Below are 22520 nucleotides of genomic sequence, written 5' to 3'. Positions count from 1 at the left end.
CCAAAACCTAAATTAATGTGTCATTGAACCAATTGCACTTTATGGCAGCGAGGTGTGGGGTCCACTTGCAAAACAAAATTTCGCTAAATGGGACAAACACCCCATTGAAACCCTGCATGCAGAGTTCTTTAAGATTCTCCTACATGTCCAGAGGAAAACTACAAACAATGCATGCAAGGCAGAATTAGGCCAATATCCACTAATAATATAAACTCAAAAAAGAGCAAGTAAGTTTTGGAAACAAGAACTGGGCAAAGAAAATAGTCCCCTCATCCAGCTGGTCCTGGGGTTGAGTTCACAAACCTGTTCTACTAACACACTGAAGCCTCAGTCCCCTCATCCAGCTGGTCCTGGGGTTGAGTTCACAAACCTGTTCTACTAACACACTGAAGCCTCAGTCCCCTCATCCAGCTGGTCCTGGGGCTGAGTTCACAAAACTGTTCTACTAACACACTGAAGCCTCAGGACCAGAACATCCAATCAATCAGGATAAACCAAATTATAACACAGTCAAAACAAAACTATATTGCTTATTGGGAAACACAAGCACAAAGCAAAATGCAGTGCTATCTGGCCCTAAATCGACATCGTGGCTAATAGTTAACTGTTTGAACATGGTTACTGATCAAAACCTTAGAAAGTCCTTGACAAAGTACAGGCTCAGTGAGCACATCCGTGCCATTGACAAGGGTAGACACAGGAAAACCTGGCTCCCTGTAGAGGAAAGGCTGTGCAACCACTGCACAAAAGCAGAACCTGTCAACATTTAAAAATATATATATAAAACAATTAGAGTGTCATTTCCCCAAATTTGAAACCCTTATTCAAGGTTTCAAAGACATCTCTGATGAGAGTAGGCTCCCCGTCCTGTTGGGGGAGGATGCAGGGAGCTGTGCGTTGGCAGCTCACTACATTTCTGCCTGCCATAAGATGAGGGACAGTGTCTGACAGACCAACCAACCTGCACATGTCCTCTATGCTTATTGTTATTGTTCAATATATGTTTGTTTTTTACCCTTGGTTATTGTTGTTACTGTTGTCCCGTTGACAATTTTGATTCTTATTATTTTAATATTGTAAATATCCAAAGTAAGCTTTGGCAATATGTATATTGTTACATCATGCCAATAAAGCAAATTCAATTGAGAGAGAGAGAGAGAGAGACAGAGAGAGAGAAAGAGAGAGAGAGAGAGAGAGAGAGAGAGAGAGAGAGAGAGAGAGAGAGAGAGGGGAAAGGGGAGAGAGAGAGAGAGAGAGAGAGAGAGGGGAAAGGGGAGAGAGAGAGAGAGAGAGAGGGGAGAGAGAGAGAGACAGAGAGAGAGAGACAGAGAGAGAGAGAGAGGAAGAGGAAGAGGAGAGAGAGAGAGACAGAGAGAGGAAGAGGAAGAGGAAGAGGAGAGAGAGAGAGAGAGAGAGAGAGAGAGAGAGAGAGAGAGAGAGAGAGAGAGAGGAAGAGGAAGAGGAGAGACAGAGACATAGAGAGAGAGAGAGGAAGAGGAAGAGGAGAGAGAGAGGGAGAGATCCACAGTGTTCACACTTGTGCAACAACTTAACATACAGTGCAACCCCCCAGCATACAACCATAATAACACATATATTATTAAAAGTGTAGATGTCTGTACAACACAACCAAGCAACAACAAGCCTAAAGGGGAGACTGGCCTGGCTAAGTACATAATCGCTCCATCACTGTGAGTGAATGAGGCAGGCAGGCAGGCAGGTAGGCAAGCAGGCAGGCAGGCAGGCAGGCAGGCAGGCAGGCAGGCAGGCAGGCAGGCAGGCAGGCAGGCAGGCAGGTGGGCAGGCAGGCAGACAGGTAGACAAGCAGGCAGGCAGACAGGCAGACAGACAGGTAGGCAAGCAGGCAGGCAGGAAAGCAGGCAGGCAGACAGGTAGGCAAGCAGGCAGGCAGGCAGGCAGACAGACAGGTAGGCAGGTAGATGGGCAGTCAGGCAGTCAGGTAGGCAGGCAGGCAAGTAAGCAAACAGGCAGATAGGCAGGCAGATAGGCAGGCAGGTAGGCAAGCAGTCAGGTAGGCAGGCAGGCAGGCAGATAGCAGTGGAGGCTGCTGAGGAGACGACGGCTCATAATAATGGTTGGAATGGAGTCAATGGAGTGGTATCAACCACATTAAAGATGTGGTTTCCATGTGTTTTCCATGTGTTTGATACCACTCAATTGACTCCATTATTATGAGCTGTCCTCAGTGGCAAGGCAGCTGTGGGTAGGTAGGTAGGTATGTAGGTTGGTAGGTATGTAGGTATATAGGTAGGTATTTAGGTAGGTATGTAGTTAGGTATTTAGGTATGTAGGTAGGTATTCAGGCAGGTAGGTAGGTAGGTAGGTAGGTAGGTAGGTAGGTAGGTTAGGTAAGTAGGTATTTAGGTAGGTAGGTATTTAGGTAGGTAGGTAGGTATTTAGGTTAGTAGGTAGGTAGGTAGGTAGGTATTTAGGTAGTTAATTAGGTATTTAGGTATGTAGGTAGGTAGGTATTTAGGTAGGTAGGTAGGTAGGCAGGCAGGCAGGCAAGCAGCCAGGCAGGCAGCCAGGCAGGCAGGCAGGCAGGCAGGCAGGCAGGCAGGCAGTTAGGTAGGTAGGTATGTAGGTATGTTGGTATTTAGGTAGGTAGGTATTTAGGTATTTAGGTAGGTAGGTAGGTATTAAGGTAGGTAGGTAGGTAGGTAGGTAGGCAGGCAGGCAGGCAGGCAGGCAGGCAGGCAGGCAGGCAGGCAGGCAGGCAGGCAGGCAGGTAGATAGGTAGGTATTTAGGTTGGTAGGTAGGTAGGTTGGTAGGTTTGTAGGTAGGTAGATATTTAGGTAGGTAGGTAGGTAGGTAGGTAGATATTTAGGTAGGTAGGTAGGTTGGTAGGTTTGTAAGTAGGTAGATATTTAGGTAGGTAGGTAGGTATTTAGGTAGGTAGGTAGGTAGGTAGGTAGGTAGGTAGGTAGGTAGGTAGGTAGGTAGGTAGGTAGGTAGGTAGGTAGGTAGGTAGGTAGGTAGGTAGATAGGTAGGTAGGTAGGTAGATCGGTAGGCCTGTATGCGACTCCGTACCCAGGTTGTACCAGACGTCCATCTCTCCGCTGAGTGTTCTGACCTCGATGATGCTCTGACCAAGGAAGTCATCAGACTCTCTCTTGAGACGCTGTTTCACCCTGGACTTAATGTCATCATCCTCGTCCCAAACACGCAGCTTGATCCGTTCTGACGTGTTGTGGCACTCACTGGGCAGGAGGGGTTAATACGGTGATGTCATTATTCAGTCTTCACACATTTATACCTTGACATTTATGACTCAACATTTAACAAACAAAAAAAGCTGAAAAGGAGAAAGAGGAGGGAGGAAGAGGAGGAGGAGGAGGAGGATTGTGGGAGATGTAGGCACAAAGGGTGAAGTCAAAGGATGGAGAAGGGAAGGGTTGAAGACGAAGAGGAGGAAGAGGATTAGGAAGAAGGAGTGGGCGAGAAGAGAGGGTAAAGAAGAGGAGGAGGAAGAAGGAGAGGGCGAGAAGAGAGGGTAAAGAAGAGGAGGAGAAGAAGGAGAGGGCGAGAAGAGAGGGTAAAGAAGAGGAGGAGAAGAAGGAGAGGGCGAGAAGAGAGGGTAAAGAAGAGGAGGAGAAGAAGGAGAGGGCGAGAAGAGAGGGTAAAGAAGAGGAGGAGAAGAAGGAGAGGGCGAGAAGAGAGGGTAAAGAAGAGGAGGAGAAGAAGGAGAGGGCGAGAAGAGAGGGTAAAGAAGAGGAGGAGAAGAAGGAGAGGGCGAGAAGAGAGGGTAAAGAAGAGGAGGAGAAGAAGGAGAGGGCGAGAAGAGAGGGTAAAGAAGAGGAGGAGAAGAAGGAAAAGTCTTACAAGTTGAACGTCTCCTCCCAGACAGGGTTGAGGTTTCCGTAGATGGTCTTGGTTCTCTTCTTAGTCTTTCCCACCTGGATGGTCACATAGGGGTCACTGGAGCCAGTCCTGTCTTTAGCCTGGAGACCCTGAGCACTGACAACTAACACACACACACACACACACACACACACACACACACACACACACACACACACACACACACACACACACACACACACACACACACACACACACACACACACACACACACACACATATACACACACACACACACACACACACACACACACACACACACATACACACACAGACACAGACACAGACACACACACACACATGTTATTAGTCATTAGTTATTAGTCACACACACTTACTGTGACCATGTCTGTCTGTCTGTCTGTCTGTCTGTCTGTCTGTCTGTCTGTCTGTCTGTCTGTCTGTTTTCACTGACACCAAGCAGTGGCAGGCTGTTTCACCTGGGTAACTTCCCTGCAACTAAACATAACCATCTAGTACATTAGGGTTACCAGATGTTTATCAGACAGCTGGTTGTTACTGTGGCTATCTGACCAATCCAGTCACTACAGCGGGGAAAACATTATGAGGTGTTAAAATCACCTGGTCATTTTGAACCATGGTTAAAACGTGCTGTGTAATAATTGTGTCATATCTATTCAAACGCAACCACTGAAGACTTCTCCTCACCTTCTGGGAAAGGTACACAGGTACTGTGGTGTCTTGTCAACTTCAACAGCATGAATAAAACTAGATACACTCACACCCAGCAGGATTTTTCCAGAAGGTTAGATCTCCCGCGTGGCGCAGCGGTCTAAGGCACTGTATCTCAGTGCTAAAGGCGTCACTACAGACCTTGGTTTGATTCCAGTGGTGCTGTGGGGCGGTGTGGTGGGGTGCTGTGGGGCGGTGTGGTGGGGTGCTGTGGGGCTGGTGTGGTAGGGTAATGTGGGGCTGGTGTGGTGGGGTACTGTTGTGGAGGTGTGGTAGGGTAATGTGGGGCTGGTGTGGTAGGGTAATGTTGTGGAGGTGTGGTAGGGTAACGTGGGGCTGGTGTGGTAGGGTAATGTTGTGGAGGTGTGGTAGGGTAATGTGGGGCTGGTGTGGTAGGGTAATGTTGTGGAGGTGTGGTAGGGTAACGTGGGGCTGGTGTGGTAGGGTAATGTTGTGGAGGTGTGGTAGGGTAATGTGGGGCTGGTGTGGTAGGGTAATGTTGTGGTGGTGTTGTGGGGTAATGTTGTGGAGGTGTGGTGGGGTACTGTGGGTTGTTGTGGGGTAATGTTGTGGAGGTGTGGTGGGGTACTGTTCTGCGATGTGGTGAGGTAATGTGGGGCGGTGTTGTGGGGTAATGTGGGGCGGTGTTGTGGGGTAATGTTCTGCGATGTGGTGGGGTACTGTGGGTTGTTGTGGGGTAATGTGGGGATGGTGTGGTGGGGTGCTGTTGTGGAGGTGTGGTGGGGTACTGTGGGTTGTTGTGGGGTACTGTGGGTTGTTGTGGTGGGGTACTGTGGGTTGTTATGGTGGGTTGTTATGGTGGGGTACTGTGGGGCGGTGAGGTGGGGTAATGTGGGGATGGTGTGGTGGGGTACTGTGGGTTGTTGTGGTGGGGTACTGTGGGTTGTTATGGTGGGGTACTGTGGGTTGTTATGGTGGGTTGTTATGGTGGGTTGTTATGGTGGGTTGTTATGGTGGGGTACTGTGGGTTGTTATGGTGGGTTGTTATGGTGGGGTACTGTGGTTTGTTATGGTGGGTTGTTATGGCGGGGTACTGTGGGTTGTTATGGTGGGTTGTTATGGTGGGTTGTTATGGTGGGTTGTTATGGTGGGGTACTGTGGGTTGTTATGGTGGGTTGTTATGGTGGGGTACTGTGGGTTGTTATGGTGGGTTGTTATGGTGGGGTACTGTGGGTTGTTATGGTGGGTTGTTGTGGTGGGGTACTGTGGGTTGTTATGGTGGGTTGTTGTGGTGGGGTACTGTGGGGCGGTGAGGTGGGTTGTTGTGGTGCAGTGCGGTGGGATGTGGTGTGGTGGGGTACTGTGGGTTGTTGTGGTGGGGTACTGTGGGGATGGTGGGGCGGGGTACTGTGGGGATGGTGGGGTGGGGTACTGTGGGGATGGTGTGGTGGGGTACTGTGGGGATGGTGTGGTGGGGTACTGTGGGTTGTTGTGGTGGGGTACTGTGGGTTGTTATGGTGGGGTACTGTGGGTTGTTGTGGTGGGGTACTGTGGGTTGTTGTGGTGGGGTACTGTGGGTTGTTGTGGTGGGGTACTGTGGGGATGGTGTGGTGGGGTACTGTGGGTTGTTGTGGTGGGGTACTGTGGGTTGTTATGGTGGGTTGTTGTGGTGCGGTACTGTGGGGCGGTGAGGTGGGTTGTTGTGGTGCAGTGCGGTGGGATGTGGTGTGGTGGGGTACTGTGGGTTGTTGTGGTGGGGTACTGTGGGGATGGTGGGGCGGGGTACTGTGGGGATGGTGTGGTGGGGTACTGTGGGTTGTGGTGGTGGGGTACTGTGGGTTGTTATGGTGGGGTACTGTGGGTTGTTGTGGTGGGGTACTGTGGGTTGTTGTGGTGGGGTACTGTGGGTTGTTGTGGTGGGGTACTGTGGGGATGGTGTGGTGGGGTACTGTGGGTTGTTGTGGTGGGGTACTGTGGGTTGTTATGGTGGGGTACTGTGGGTTGTTGTGGTGGGGTACTGTGGGTTGTTGTGGTGGGGTACTGTGGGTTGTTGTGGTGGGGTACTGTGGGGATGGTGTGGTGGGGTACTGTGGGTTGTTGTGGTGGGGTACTGTGGGGATGGTGTTGTTGTGGGGTACTGTGGGTTGTTGTGGTGGGGTACTGTGGGTTGTTGTGGTGGGGTACTGTGGGTTGTTATGGTGGGGTAATGTGGGGATGGTGTGGTGGGGTACTGTGGGTTGTTATGGTGGGGTACTGTGGGTTGTGGTGCAGTGGGGTAATGTGGGTTGTTATGGTGGGGTACTGTGGGTTGTTATGGTGGGGTAATGTGGGGATGGTGTGGTGGGGTACTGTGGGTTGTTATGGTGGGGTACTGTGGGTTGTTATGGTGGGGTACTGTGGGGATGGTGTGGTGGGGTACTGTGGGTTGTTATGGTGGGGTACTGTGGGTTGTTATGGTGGGGTACTGTAGGTTGTTGTGGTGGGTTGTTGTGGTGCAGTGCGGTGGGATGTGGTGAGGTGGGGTGCTGTAGTTGCAGTGCGGTGGGATGTGGTGAGGTGGGGTGCTGTAGTTGCAGTGCGATGGGATGTGGTGAGGTGGGGTGCTGTAGTTGCAGTGCGGTGGGATGTGGTGAGGTGGGGTGCTCTGGGTTGTTGTGGTGGGTTGTTGTGGTGCAGTGCGGTGGGATGTGGTGAGGTGGGGTGCTGTAGTTGCAGTGCGGTGGGATGTGGTGAGGTGGGGTGCTGTAGTTGCAGTGCGGTGGGATGTGGTGAGGTGGGGTGCTGTAGTTGCAGTGCGGTGGGATGTGGTGAGGTGGGGTGCTGTAGTTGCAGTGCGGTGGGATGTGGTGAGGTGGGGTGCTGTAGTTGCAGTGCGGTGGGATGTGGTGAGGTGAGGTGCTGTAGTTGCAGTGCGGTGGGATGTGGTGAGGTGGGGTGCTGTGGGTTGTTGTGGTGGGTTGTTGTGGTGCAGTGCGGTGGGATGTGGTGAGGTGGGGTGCTGTAGTTGCAGTGCGGTGGGATGTGGTGAGGTGGGGTGCTGTAGTTGCAGTGCGATGGGATGTGGTGAGGTGGGGTGCTGTAGTTGCAGTGCGGTGGGATGTGGTGAGGTGGGGTGCTGTGGGTTGTTGTGGTGGGTTGTTGTGGTGCAGTGCGGTGGGATGTGGTGAGGTGGGGTGCTGTGGGTTGTTGTGGTGGGTTGTTGTGGTGCAGTGCGGTGGGATGTGGTGAGGTGGGGTGCTGTAGTTGCAGTGCGGTGGGATGTGGTGAGGTGGGGTGCTGTAGTTGCAGTGCGGTGGGATGTGGTGAGGTGGGGTGCTGTAGTTGCAGTGCGGTGGGATGTGGTGAGGTGGGGTGCTGTAGTTGCAGTGCGGTACTTTGTGGTTCGGTACAGGACGTACCGGTGATGGTGATCTTGGCAGACCACTTGGAGGTTCCGTCTAACACGTTCTGTTCTATGGTCTTCATCTGCTGCGCATGGAGCAGCTTAGTGACGGCGAACACAGCCCTGATCTCCTCAAAGATCTCCGGCTTGTTCCTCTCCCTGATCTTCATCCTGTCCTTCATTGCTGTGATGATGTGCTGCGTCCGGTCCTCTGCCCCTGTCTTAGAGCTCTTCTCAGCCGCCCCTGGATAGAGGGAAGGCGTGGTGGGAGGAGAGGGGGAGGAGAGAAGGGAGGAGAGAGGGACGGAGAGGGGGAGGAGAGGGGGAGTGAAAAGAGGGGAGGAGAGGAGGAGGAGAGAGGGGAGTAGAGAGGGACAGAGAGGAGGAGGAGAGAGGGGAGTAGAGAGGAGGAGGAGAGGGGGAGGAGAGGGGGAGGAGAGGAGGAGGAGAGAGGGGAGTAGAGAGGGACGGAGAGGGAGGAGGAGAGGGGGGAAGAGAGGAGAGGAGAGGGAGAGGAGAGAGGGAGGAGAGTTACAGAAAAATTTAACAGCCTCAGCATTTCAACCCCAACCTCCCCCTCATCTTCCCCTCTACCCTTCCTTCCCCCCTCCTATTCCTCCTCTACTCACTCTGCAGACAGTCAGCGTTGAGCAGCTCCTGGCACTTCTCGTGAACTTTGACCCCACACTCAGCACACCTCATGCCCTGGCGGGCGATGCCCCACAGCAGCCCCTCACACTCATAGCAGTAGGTGGGTGTGGAGGCAGTCCACACCTGGAAGGCATGGGGCGTTGTGCAGGAGATGGGGTAGATCAGAGCCTGCAGGGTTTTCTTATAAACGTGGCTCTTCTGTAGGAGTGTAAGGGGGAGACATACAGAGAAAGACAGAAAAATAGATAGGAAGGAGAGAGAGAGAGAGAGAGAGAGAGAGGTAGGGAGAGAGAGAGAGAGAGGTAGGGAGAGAGAGAGAGGTAGGGAGAGGGAGAGAGAGAGGTAGGGAGAGAGAGAGAGGTAGGGAGAGGGAGAGAGAGAGAGAGTGAGAGGTAGGGATAGAGAGAAAGAGATAGATAGGGAAACAGAGAGAGAGAGAGAGGTAGGGAGAGAGAGAGAGAGAGAGAGAGAGAGGTAGAGAGAGAGATAGAGAGGTAGGGAGCAAGAAAGAGAGAGAGCGTGAGAGAGAGACACACACAAAAAGAGAAAATGAGAAAGTGAGAAATGTGTTTAGTCAGGTGCAGTAGGTGTCAGGGATGGTGGGTGGTGCAGAGCAGAGCAGAGTCGAGGTGCACACAGAACCGTAGGCTGAGGTATGAACACACACCAGGGAACTCAACCGTCTATTGTTTGTTTGGTTGGAACTGGAATGTTACAAAATATATGAGTCACTGTAAACCATCAAGAGAAGCAAGGTTAGGAGAGGAACTTATTCACAGAATGTGACAGGGATTGGTTTAATTTTGATTTTACCAGGCAAGTCAGTTAATAAGAACAAATTGTTATTTACAATGACGGCCTACACCGGCCAAGCCCGGACGACGCTGGCCCAATTGTGCGCCGCCCATGGGACTCCCAATCACGGCCAGATGTGATACAGCCTGGATTCAAACCAGGGACTGCAGTGTTGCCTGTTGCACTGAAATACAGTGCTTTAGACCGCTGTGCCACTCGGGAGCCCTGCACCACTTGAACCAGGGATAGAGTTTTGGAGAGGATTTTCTTCTCAGAATGTGACAGGGATAGAGTTTAGGAGAGGAACTTATTCACAGAATGTGACAGGGATAGAGCGGCCTTTCAGGTTATGTCGATATAGGACTCGTTTCACTGTGAATGTAGATACTTTGTACCTGTTTCCTCCAGCATCTTCACAATGTTCTTTGCTGCTGTTCTTGGATTGATTTGCACTTTTCACACCAAAGTACGTTAATCTCTAGGAGACAGAACACGTCTCCTTCCTGAGCGGTATGACAGCTGCGTGGTTCCATGTTTATACTTGTGTACTATTGTTTGTACAGATGAATGTGGAAACTTCAGGCGTTTGGAAATTGCTCCCAAGGATGAACCAGACTTGTGGAGGTCTACAATGTTTTTTCTGAGGTCTTGGCTGATTTCATTTGATTTTCCCATGATGTCAAGCAAAGAGGAGCTGAGTTTGAAGGTAGGCCTTGAAATACATCCACAGGTACACCACTCAAATGATGTCAATTATCAGAAGCTTCTAAAGCCATGACATTATTTTCTGGAATTTTCCAAGCTGTTTAAAGGCAGTCAACTTAGTGTATGTAAACTTCTGATCCACTGGAATTGTGATACAAGTGAATTGAAATAATCTGTCTGTAAACAATTGTTAGAAAAATTACTTGTTTCATGTACAAAGTAGATGTCCTAACCGACTTGCCAAAACTATAGTTTGTTAACAATACATTTGTGGAGTGGTTAAAAAATTAGTTTTAATGACTCCAACCTAAGTGTATGTAAACTTCCGACTTCAACTGTATCACCGAATTGGTGAGGGCACTAGAACAGTCTGCAGCACCCGGCCTCTCCCTACTAGAAGTCAAATGTCTATTATTTGCTGATGATCTGGTGCTTCTGTCACCAACCAAGGAGGAGCTACAGCAGCATCTAGATCTTCTGCACAGATACTGTCAAACCTGGGCCCTGACAGTAAATCTCAGTAAGACAAAAATAATGATGCTCCAAAAAAAGGTTCATTCACCAGGACCACAAATACAAATTCCATCTAGACACCGTTGCCCTAGAGCACACAAAAAACGATACATACCTCTGCCTAAACACTGTTAACTTCCACTAAAAATACTTGAATTGGTTATTGCCATATATTGTTTGGAGGTCTGGGGTTCGCTCACCAAAACAATAATTCACTAAATTGGACAAACACCAAATTGAGACTCTGTATACAGAATTCTGCAAAAATATCCTCTGTGTACAATGTAGAACACCAAATAATGCATGCAGAGCAGAATTAGGCCGATACCCACTAATTATCAAAATCCAGAAAAGAGCTGTTAAATTCTACAACCACCTAAAAGGAAGCGATTCCCAAACCTTCCATAACAAAGCCATCACCTACAGAGAGATGAACCTGGAGAAGAGTCCCCTTAGCAAGCTGGTCCTGGTGCTCTGTTCACAAACACAAACACACCCTACAGAGCCCCAGGACAGCAGCACAATTAGACCCAACCAAATCATGAGAAAACAAAAAGATAATTACTTGACACATTGGAAAGAATTAACAAAAAAACAGAGCAAACTAGAATGCTATTTGGGCCTAAACAGAGAGTACACAGTGGCAGAAAAACGTACCAAACAGACCCCACAGAGCCCTAGGACAGCAGCACAATAAGACCCAACCAAATCATAAGAAACCCCCCAAAATTATTACTGACTCAAACTTAAGGCAAGCTTTGACTATGTACATACTCAGTGAGCATAGCCTTGCTATTGAGAAAGGCTGCTGTAGAGAGAACTGACTCACAAGAGAAGACAGGCTATGTGCACACAGCCCACAAAATGAGGTGGAAACTGAGCTGCAGTTCCTAACCTCCTGCCCAATGTATGACCATATTAGAGATGCATATTTCCCTCAGATTACACAGATCCACAAAGAATTAGAAAACAAACCAAATTTTGATAAACTCCCATATCTATTAGGTGAAATACCACAGTGTGCCAACACAGCAGCAGTGAAGAACAAACACCATTGTAAATACAACCCATATTTATGTTTATTTATTTTCCCTTTTGTACTTTAACTATTTGCACATCGTTACAACACTTTATATATATATGTAATATGACATTTGAAATGTCTTCATTCGTGTAATATTTACTGTTTATTCACTTTTGTTAATTATTTACTTCACTTGCTTTGGCAATGTTAACACATGTTTCCATGCCAATAAAGCCATTAAATTGACATGTGAATTGAATAGAGAGAGAGAGAGAGAGAGAGAGAGAGAAGGCGGGAGAGGGAGAGAGGGGGGAGAGAGGGCGGGAGAGAGGAGGTGGGAGAGGGAGAGAGGGGGGGAAAGGGAGAGAGAGAGTGAGAGGGACGGAGATTGGAAACAGGATACAGGATAGGGAGAGGGAGAGAACTGTACCAGGGAGAGCCACACAATGCTATTTATAAACTCACACCTCACACAAGAGGACCAAAGAAGGGTCAGGTAGAATAGATTGCCAAGAGTGGTGAACGGTGTGTGTGTGTGTGTGTGTGTGTGTGTGTGTGTGTGTGTGTGTGTGTGTGTGTGTGTGTGTGTGTGTGTGTGTGTGTCCTCTCACCAGCTCATGGTCCTTGATGGATGTATTTGTAGCCACAGAGAGCCCTGCCTTCCTGGCCTGCAACAGGGACTGAGACAGAGGGAATGAAAATGAATGTTTTAGATACACTTTTCAATAGGAAGTCACATTTTCATGGGGGAAGGTATGTGATGTTACCTACACACCTTCACATGTGAAAGCAGAGCGAGGGGGGGGGGGGGGGGGTTCTTCTGCAAATGTGTGAACAGGGGATATGGTTTCTTAGCATTCAATCAATCAAATACATTTATAAAGCCCTTCTTACATCAGCTGTCAGAAACCCAACCTGCTGTACAGAGACCCAACCTGCTGTACAGAAACACAGCCTGCTGTACAGAAACCCAGCCTGCTGTACAGAAACCCAGCCTGCTGTACAGAGACCCAACCTGCTGTACAGAAACACAGCCTGCTGTACAGAAACCCAGCCTGCTGTACAGAGACCCAACCTGCTGTACAGAAACCCAGCCTGCTGTACAGAAACCCAACCTGCTGTACAGAAACCCAGCCTGCTGTACAGAAACCCAGCCTGCTGTACAGAAACCCAACCTGCTGTACAGAAACCCAGCCTGCTGTACAGAAACCCAGCCTGCTGTACAGAAACCCAGCCTGCTGTACAGAAACCCAGCCTGCTGTACAGAAACCCAACCTGCTGTACAGAAACCCAGCCTGCTGTACAGAAACCCAGCCTGCTGTACAGAGACCCAACCTGCTGTACAGAAACCCAGCCTGCTGTACAGAAACCCAGCCTGCTGTACAGAAACCCAGCCTGCTGTACAAAGACCCAGCCTGCTGTACAGAACCACAGCCTGCTGTACAGAAACCCAGCCTGCTGTACAAAGACCCAACCTGCTGTACAGAAACCCAGCCTGCTGTACAGAAACCCAGCCTGCTGTACAGAGACCCAACCTGCTGTACAGAAACCCAGCCTGCTGTACAGAAACCCAACCTGCTGTACAGAAACCCAGCCTGCTGTACAGAAACCCAGCCTGCTGTACAGAAACCCAGCCTGCTGTACAGAAACCCAGCCTGCTGTACAGAAACCCAACCTGCTGTACAGAAACCCAACCTGCTGTACAGAAACCCAGCCTGCTGTACAGAAACCCAGCCTGCTGTACAGAAACCCAGCCTGCTGTACAGAAACCCAACCTGCTGTACAGAAACCCAGCCTGCTGTACAGAAACCCAGACTACTGTACAGAAACCCAGCCTGCTGTACAGAAACCCAGAAGCCTGGGTACCAGTCCGTTTGAGTTCATGGAGTGGAATGTTGGCTGTAACGGGTTCTGGATTTCAGGCTAAAAGGTTCCTATGGATCAGTTGTGTAGTGTGAGTCAGACTGTGTGGTTGTCAGAGGACAGATCGTCATCATGTTAGCGGTTCTTAGCTCTTAGAGATGCTCTGATGTGTCCCTGTGTGTCTGGTCTCCCTCTCTTCCTCCACAGTGGACTGTGTGGTAACCGCATAAACACTCTAAGAGCCTCCCTCTCTCTCTCTCTCTCTGCCCTCTCTATCTCTCTCCGCCCTCTCTCTCTCTCTCCGCCCTCTCTCTCTCTCTCTCCGCCCTCTCTCTCCCTCTCTCTCCGCCCTCTCTCTCTCTCTCTCCGCCCTCTCTCTCCGCCCTCTCTCTCTCCTCCCTCTCTCTCTCTCCGCCCTCTCTCTCTCTCCGCCCTCTCTCTCTCTCTCTCTCTCTCTCTCTCTCTCTCTCCGCCCTCCGCCCTGTCTGTCTGTCTGTCTGTCTGTCTGTCTGTCTGTCTGTCTGTCTGTCTGTTAGACCTGCTAATCAAACAGCTTTGAAACAGCTTAGCCGCTCCATAGTAAATGGCTAGAATGCTCTGAGGAGAAAAACAGGAGACAAACTAAGAGACCACTCTGCCATCGTAATCACGGTCCGCATGAGGTGTGTTAAACGTACGACAGCTTGTGTGTGTGGGAGAAGCGCTGGACGGGATTCTAATTGGAGTGTATTTTGTTAACGTGAAGTTAAGTTAACGCGCCAGACTCGTTTCATAACGTAACAGCAGATTGTTTTTTCATTTTAACAAAGAGAAGAGCAGATGGTCACTTGACTTTGTGGAGTACCAGAACACGTTGACTAAAGCTCAGGTCTACTTTCTCTCTCTACGGTTTGACTGTTGAGCTCAGAGTGTTGTAGACTTGTTGTTGTCAATGTGTGCGGCTGTGAGCATTGTGCAGTCGTGACACCCAGCTTGTGTTTCCCAAACAGAGAGGATCTGCCTGTCTTTGTCTCCTTCTGTATGTGTGTTGTAGACTAAATGATGTTGTTTATTGTGTGTACATAATATGTGTGTGTGTGTGTGTGTGTGTGTATGTGTATGTGTGTGTGTGTGTGTGTGTGTGTGTGTATGTGTGTGTGTGTGTGTGTGTGTGTGTGTGTGTGTGTGTGTGTGTGTGTATGTGTGTGTGTGTGTGTGTGTGTGTGTGTGTGTGTGTGTGTGTGTGTGTGTGTGTGTGTGTGTGTGTGTGTGTGTGTGTGTGTGTCCATGCTATCATACAGTATTATACTGGAATTTAGACATTCATGTCAATGGGATTGGAAGGACAAATGGCTAAAACCAGGAGGAGAAAACTCACTGACACTTACCATCGTCTGAGGGAAGAGAGAGACAGGGCAGGCAGAGAGAGAGAGAGACAGGGCAGAGGGAGAGAGAGAGAGAGAGACAGGGCAGGCAGAGAGAGAGAGAGACAGGGCAGAGGGAGAGAGAGAGAGAGAGAGACAGGGCAGGCAGAGAGAGAGAGAGACAGGGCAGGCAGAGAGAGAGACAGGGCAGGGCAGGCAGAGAGAGAGAGAGAGACAGGGCAGAGGGAGAGAGAGAGAGAGAGACAGGGCAGGCAGAGGGAGAGAGAGAGAGACAGGGCAGGCAGAGAGAGAGAGAGAGAGACAGGGCAGGCAGAGGGAGAGAGAGAGACAGGGCAGAGGGAGAGTGAGAGACAGGGCAGAGGGAGAGAGAGAGACAGGGCAGGCAGAGGGAGAGAGAGAGACATGGCAGAGGGAGAGAGAGAGAGACAGGGCAGGCAGAGGGAGAGAGACAGGGCAGGCAGAGGGAGAGAGAGAGAGAGACAGGGCAGAGGGAGAGAGAGAGACAGGGCAGAGGGAGAGAGAGAGAGACAGGGCAGAGGGAGAGAGACAGGGCAGAGGGAGAGAGAGAGACAGGGCAGAGGGAGAGAGAGAGACAGGGCAGAGGGAGAGAGAGAGACAGGGCAGAGCGAGAGAGAGAGACAGGGCAGAGGGAGAGAGAGAGACAGGGCAGAGGGAGAGAGAGAGACAGGGCAGAGGGAGAGAGAGAGACAGGGCAGAGGGAGAGAGAGAGACAGGGCAGAGGGAGAGAGAGAGACAGGGCAGAGGGAGAGAGAGAGACAGGGCAGGCAGAGGGAGAGAGACAGGGCAGAGGGAGAGAGAGAGACAGGGCAGAGGGAGAGAGAGAGACAGGGCAGAGGGAGAGAGAGAGACAGGGCAGAGGGAGAGAGAGAGACAGGGCAGAGGGAGAGAGAGAGACAGGGCAGAGGGAGAGAGAGAGACAGGGCAGAGGGAGAGAGAGAGACAGGGCAGAGGGAGAGAGAGAGACAGGGCAGAGGGAGAGAGAGAGACAGGGCAGAGGGAGAGAGAGAGAGAGGGCAGAGGGAGAGAGAGAGACAGGGCAGAGGGAGAGAGAGAGGGCAGAGGGAGAGAGACAGGGCAGAGGGAGAGAGAGAGACAGGCAGAGGGAGAGAGAGAGAGGGCAGAGGGAGAGAGAGAGACAGGGCAGAGGGAGAGAGAGAGGGCAGAGGGAGAGAGACAGGGCAGAGGGAGAGAGAGAGACAGGGCAGAGGGAGAGAGAGAGACAGGGCAGAGGGAGAGAGAGAGACAGGGCAGAGGGAGAGAGAGAGACAGGGCAGGCAGAGGGAGAGAGACAGGGCAGAGGGCGAGAGAGAGACAGGGCAGAGGGAGAGAGAGAGACAGGGCAGAGGGAGAGAGAGAGACAGGGCAGAGGGAGAGAGAGAGACAGGGCAGAGGGAGAGAGAGAGACAGGGCAGAGGGAGAGAGAGAGACAGGGCAGAGGGAGAGAGAGAGACAGGGCAGAGGGAGAGAGAGAGACAGGGCAGAGGGAGAGATAGAGAGGGCAGAGGGAGAGAGAGAGACAGGGCAGAGGGAGAGAGAGAGGGCAGAGGGAGAGAGACAGGGCCGAGGGAGAGAGAGAGACAGGGCAGAGGGAGAGAGAGAGAGGGCAGAGGGAGAGAGAGAGACAGGGCAGAGGGAGAGAGAGAGGGCAGAGGGAGAGAGACAGGGCAGAGGGAGAGAGAGAGACAGGGCAGAGGGAGAGAGAGAGACAGGGCAGAGGGAGAGAGAGAGACAGGGCAGAGGGAGAGAGACAGGGCAGAGGGAGAGAGAGAGACAGGGCAGAGGGAGAGAGAGAGACAGGGCAGAGGGAGAGAGAGACAGGGCAGAGGGAGAGAGAGAGACAGGGCAGAGGGAGAGAGAGAGGGCAGAGGGAGAGAGAGACAGGGCAGAGGGAGAGAGAGAGGGCAGAGGGAGAGAGACAGGGCAGAGGGAGAGAGAGAGACAGGGCAGAGGGAGAGAGAGAGATAGGGCAGAGGGAGAGAGAGAGACAGGGCAGAGGGAGAGAGAGAGACAGGGCAGAGGGAGAGAGAGAGGGCAGAGGGAGAGAGAGACAGGGCAGAGGGAGAGAGAGAGACAGGGCAGAGGGAGAGAGAGACAGGGCAGAGGGAGAGAGAGAGACAGGGCAGAGGGAGAGAGAGAGGGCAGAGGGAGAGAGAGACAGGGCAGAGGGAGAGAGAGAGGGCAGAGGGAGAGAGACAGGGCAGAGGGAGAGAGAGAGACAGGGCAGAGGGAGAGAGAGAGACAGGGCAGAGGGAGAGAGAGAGACAGGGCAGAGGGAGAGAGAGAGACAGGGCAGAGGGAGAGAGAGAGGGCAGAGGGAGAGAGAGACAGGGCAGAGGGAGAGAGAGAGACAGGGCAGAGGGAGAGAGAGAGACAGGGCAGAGGGAGAGAGAGAGACAGGGCAGAGGGAGAGAGAGAGAGGGCAGAGGGAGAGAGAGAGACCGGGCAGAGGGAGAGAGAGAGGGCAGAGGGAGAGAGACAGGGCAGAGGGAGAGAGAGAGACAGGGCAGAGGGAGAGAGAGAGACAGGGCAGAGGGAGAGAGAGAGACAGGGCAGAGGGAGAGAGAGAGACAGGGCAGAGGGAGAGAGAGAGACAGGGCAGGCAGAGGGAGAGAGACAGGGCAGAGGGAGAGAGAGAGACACGGCAGAGGGAGAGAGAGAGACAGGGCAGAGGGAGAGAGAGAGACAGGGCAGAGGGAGAGAGAGAGACAGGGCAGAGGGAGAGAGAGAGACAGGGCAGAGGGAGAGAGAGAGACAGGGCAGAGGGAGAGAGAGAGACAGGGCAGAGGGAGAGATAGAGAGGGCAGAGGGAGAGAGAGAGACAGGGCAGAGGGAGAGAGAGAGGGCAGAGGGAGAGAGACAGGGCAGAGGGAGAGAGAGAGACAGGGCAGAGGGAGAGAGAGAGAGGGCAGAGGGAGAGAGAGAGACAGGGCAGAGGGAGAGAGAGAGGGCAGAGGGAGAGAGACAGGGCAGAGGGAGAGAGAGAGACAGGGCAGAGGGAGAGAGAGAGACAGGGCAGAGGGAGAGAGAGAGACAGGGCAGAGGGAGAGAGAGAGACAGGGCAGAGGGAGAGAGAGAGACAGGGCAGAGGGAGAGAGAGAGACAGGGCAGAGGGAGAGAGAGAGACAGGGCAGAGGGAGAGAGAGAGGGCAGAGGGAGAGAGAGACAGGGCAGAGGGAGAGAGAGAGACAGGGCAGAGGGAGAGAGAGAGGGCAGAGGGAGAGAGAGACAGGGCAGTGGGAGTGAGAGAGAGAGGGCAGAGGGAGAGAGAGAGGGCAGTGGGAGAGAGAGAGAGGGCAGAGGGAGAGAGAGAGACAGGGCAGAGGGAGAGAGAGAGAGAGGGCAGAGGTAGAGAGAGAGACAGGGCAGAGGGAGAGAGAGAGACAGGGCAGAGGGAGAGATAGAGAGGGCAGAGGGAGAGAGAGAGACAGGGCAGAGGGAGAGAGAGAGGGCAGAGGGAGAGAGACAGGGCAGAGGGAGAGAGAGAGACAGGGCAGAGGGAGAGAGAGAGAGGGCAGAGGGAGAGAGAGAGACAGGGCAGAGGGAGAGAGAGAGGGCAGAGGGAGAGAGACAGGGCAGAGGGAGAGAGAGAGACAGGGCAGAGGGAGAGAGAGAGACAGCGCAGAGAGAGAGAGAGAGACAGGGCAGAGGGAGAGAGAGAGACAGGGCAGAGGGAGAGAGAGAGACAGGGCAGAGGGAGAGAGAGAGACAGGGCAGAGGGAGAGAGAGAGACAGGGCAGAGGGAGAGAGAGAGGGCAGAGGGAGAGAGAGACAGGGCAGAGGGAGAGAGAGAGACAGGGCAGAGGGAGAGAGAGAGGGCAGAGGGAGAGAGAGACAGGGCAGAGGGAGAGAGAGAGACAGGGCAGAGGGAGAGAGAGAGGGCAGAGGGAGAGAGAGACAGGGCAGAGGGAGAGAGAGAGACAGGGCAGAGGGAGAGAGAGAGAGGGCAGAGGGAGAGAGAGAGACAGGGCAGAGGGAGAGAGAGAGAGACAGGGCAGAGGGAGAGAGAGAGGGCAGAGGGAGAGAGAGAGACAGGGCAGAGGGAGAGAGAGAGAGAGGGCAGAGGGAGAGAGAGAGAGACAGGGCAGAGGGAGAGAGAGACAGGGCAGAGGGAGAGAGAGAGAGAGGGCAGAGGGAGAGAGAGAGACAGGGCAGAGGGAGAGAGAGACAGGGCAGAGAGAGAGAGAGAGACAGGGCAGAGAGAGAGAGAGACATTATTATTTTGTAATATATTACTTTACCTTAATAGATGTCTTATTGATCTATTTATTTACTTCCAAAGACTCTAGGTTTGTCTGAGGTACTGTAAATTCAGGGGTGAAAGGTCAAAATGACAGTAGGTAAGTGGGCAGGGTTGAGGGGTCAAAAGAACTCACCAGCTCGCCGACCAGGGGGATAGGCTGTTTTTTGCGGAGGTCAGGCATACTGTCGATTCCAAAGGGCGTGGCACCACTAAACACACACAGTTATAAACAACAAAATAAAAACAAAAACACAGGATCAAATATATTAGAGGTTATAATTACAGGAGTATGTTCAGACACACACACACACACACACACACACACACACACACACACACACACACACACACACACACACACACACACACACACACACACACACACACACACACACACACACACACACACACACACACACACACACACACACACACACACACACACACACAGAGAGAGAGGCGGTGTCACTGACGCAGGCTTGGCCCACGGGTGCTTGCTGGGCTCTCCATCTCTGTCTCGGCCCTGTAATAGAGGTCAAAGGTCAGATGTTTAGCCACTGAGACCGACAGTTCTTATAGAAGTTATAATAATATAGCATGCCCACATTATATCAGACAGAGAAAGACAAAGACATAAAGGTACAGAAAGAGATAGACAGAGAAAGAGAGAGACAGCGAAAGAGAGAGACAGAGAAAGAGAGATGGAGAAAGAGAGAGACAGAGAAAGAGAGAGGGAGAAAGAGAGAGACAGAGAAAGACAGAGGGAGAAAGAGAGAGACAGAGAAAGAGATTGACAGAGATAGACAAAGAAAGAGATAGACAGACAAAGACAGAGAAAGAGAGACAGAGAAAGAGAGAGACAGAGAAAGAGAGACTCATTTAACATCTGTAATGTTCCCTCAACTCCTTTAATGTTCCCTCAACTCCTTTAATGTTCCCTCAACTCCTGTAATGTTCCCTCAACTCATTTAATGTTCCCTCAACTCCTTTAATGTTCCCTCAACTCCTCTAATGTTCCCTCAACTCCTCTAATGTTCCCTCAACTCCTCTAATGTTCCCTCAACTTTTTAATGTTCCCTCAACTTCTCTAATGTTCCCTCAACTCCTTTAATGTTCCCTCAACTACTCTAATGTTCCCTCAACTCATTTAATGTTCCCTCAACTCCTTTAATGTTCCCTCAACTCCTTTAATGTTCCCTCAACTACTCTAATGTTCCCTCAACTCATTTAATGTTCCCTCAACTCCTCTAATGTTCCCTCAACTCATTTAATGTTCCCTCAACTCCTTTAATGTTCCCTCAACTACTCTAATGTTCCCTCAACTCATTTAATGTTCCCTCAACTCCTTTAATGTTCCCTCAACTCCTTTAATGTTCCCTCAACTCATTTAATGTTCCCTCAACTCCTTTAATGTTCCCTCAACTCATTTAATGTTCCCTCAACTACTCTAATGTTCCCTCAACTCCTCTAATGTTCCCTCAACTTTTTAATGTTCCCTCAACTCCTTTAATGTTCCCTCAACTCCTCTAATGTTCCCTCAACTCCTTTAATGTTCCCTCAACTCCTCTAATGTTCCCTCAACTCATTTAATTTTCCCTCAACTCCTTTAATGTTCCCTCAACTACTCTAATGTTCCCTCAACTTTTTAATGTTCCCTCAACTCCTTTAATGTTCCCTCAACTCCTCTAATGTTCCCTCAACTCATTTAATGTTCCCTCAACTCCTTTAATGTTCCCTCAACTCCTCTAATGTTCCCTCAACTCATTTAATTTTCCCTCAACTCCTTTAATGTTCCCTCAACTCCTCTAATGTTCCCTCAACTCATTTAATTTTCCCTCAATTCTTTTAACAAGGAAAACAAGAAGACCCTGCGTGAAGTGGCAACATTATAAAGGGTCAAGGGTCAAATCACCAACAAGAGACAAACCAAACTAAGGAAGCAATGTAGGCAATACTACTGTACATGTTGTTGCCATGTAACACAGTAGTATAAAATGGTATTAACTCATGAGCAAGAATGGTCAACGTCAAAGCACACAAACATGTTATGAGGACATGCACATGAAGACATTGACTTGAGAAAAGAGACCTGATCGTCATGTCGACTTCCATCTGAAAGGGAGGAAAGAGAAAGAGAAGAGAGGAGGGAGATAGAGAGAGAGAGGAGAGAGAGAGAGAAGAGAGAGGAGAGAGATAAAGAGAAGAGAGGTGAGAGAGAAAGAGAAGTGAGGAGAGAAAGAAAGAGAAGAGAGGAGAGAGAGAAGAGAGGAGAGAGAGGAGAGAGGAGAGAGAGAAAGAGAAGAGAGGAGAGAGAGAGAAGAGAGGAGAGAGAGAGGAGAGAGAAAGAGAAGAGAGGAGAGAGAGAGAGAGAGGAGAGAGGAGAGAGAGAAAGAGAAGAGAGGAGAGAGAGAGAGAGAGGAGAGAGGAGAGAGAGAAAGAGAAGAGAGGAGAGAGAGAGAGGAGAGGAGAGGAGAGGAGAGAGAGAAAGAGAAGAGATGAGAGGGAGAAAAAGAGAGGAGAGAGAAAGAGAAGAGAAGAGAGGAGAGAGGAGAGAGAGAAAGAGAAGAGAGGAGAGAGAGAGAAGTGAGGAGAGAGAGAAAGAGGAGAGAGGAGAGAGAGAAAGAGGAGAGAGGAGAGAGGAAAGAGAGACATAAACAGAGAGACAAAGAGAGTCATCAGCTTAGCAGTACAATTAAAACAACACAAGTCCTTCCAGCCAATCCATTAGCAATAACAACTGCTGGGAGAGGGATGGTACAATAAGGATGCTGGGGGGTGATGGTACAATAGACAATAGTGATGCTGGGGAGGGGATGGTACAGTAGTGAAGCTGGGGGGGGAGATGGTACAGTAGTGATGCTGGGGGGGGGGGGGGGGTGATGGTACAATAGTGATGCTGGGGGGGTGATGGTCAAATAGTGATGCTGGGGGGGGGGGTGATGGTACAGTAGTGATGCTGGGGGGGATGGTACAATAGTGATGCTGGGGTGGGTGATGGTACAGTAGTGATGCTGGGAGGGGTGATGGTACAGTAGTGATGCTGGGAGGGTGATGGTACAGTAGTAATGCTGGGGGGGTGATGGTACAGTAGTAATGCTGGGAGGGGTGATGGTACAGTAGTGATGCAGGAGGGTGATGGTACATTAGTGATGCTGGGGGGGTGATGGTACAGTAGTAATGCTGGGGGGTGATGGTACAGTAGTGATGCTGGGAGGTTTGTACTGCAGTAGGGATGCTGGGGAGGTGATGGTACATTAGTGATGCTGGGAGGGTGATGGTACATTACTGATGCTGGGAGGGTGATGGGACATTAATGATGCTGGGAGGGTGATTATACAGTAGTGATGGTGGAAGGGTGATGGTACATTAGTGATGCTGGGGGTGATGGTACATTAGTGATGCTGGGAGGGTGATGATACAGTAG

At 51.0% G+C, this 22520-nt stretch overlaps 1 protein-coding gene across 1 annotated transcript in view; it reads right to left on the bottom strand.

The window, feature by feature from the left end:
* Positions 1-22520, bottom strand: part of LOC139411852 (protein unc-13 homolog B-like) — a 78833-nt gene that overhangs the window by 52871 nt on the left and 3442 nt on the right. The window contains exons 2-9 of the mRNA XM_071158594.1: positions 21186-21208; positions 19570-19619; positions 19230-19305; positions 12220-12288; positions 8550-8769; positions 7937-8164; positions 3846-3987; positions 3054-3223 (exon numbers count right to left, since the gene is read on the bottom strand). Of these exons, the coding sequence (XP_071014695.1) occupies positions 3054-3223; positions 3846-3987; positions 7937-8164; positions 8550-8769; positions 12220-12288; positions 19230-19305; positions 19570-19619; positions 21186-21208 (978 nt within the window). The remainder of the gene's footprint in view (positions 1-3053; positions 3224-3845; positions 3988-7936; positions 8165-8549; positions 8770-12219; positions 12289-19229; positions 19306-19569; positions 19620-21185; positions 21209-22520) is intronic.

This window comes from Oncorhynchus clarkii, chromosome 6, assembly GCF_045791955.1.
Source record: "Oncorhynchus clarkii lewisi isolate Uvic-CL-2024 chromosome 6, UVic_Ocla_1.0, whole genome shotgun sequence".
NCBI lineage: Eukaryota > Metazoa > Chordata > Actinopteri > Salmoniformes > Salmonidae > Oncorhynchus > Oncorhynchus clarkii.
Note: the sequence above shows the minus strand (reverse complement) of the source record. Positions and strands in the feature narration are given on the sequence as shown.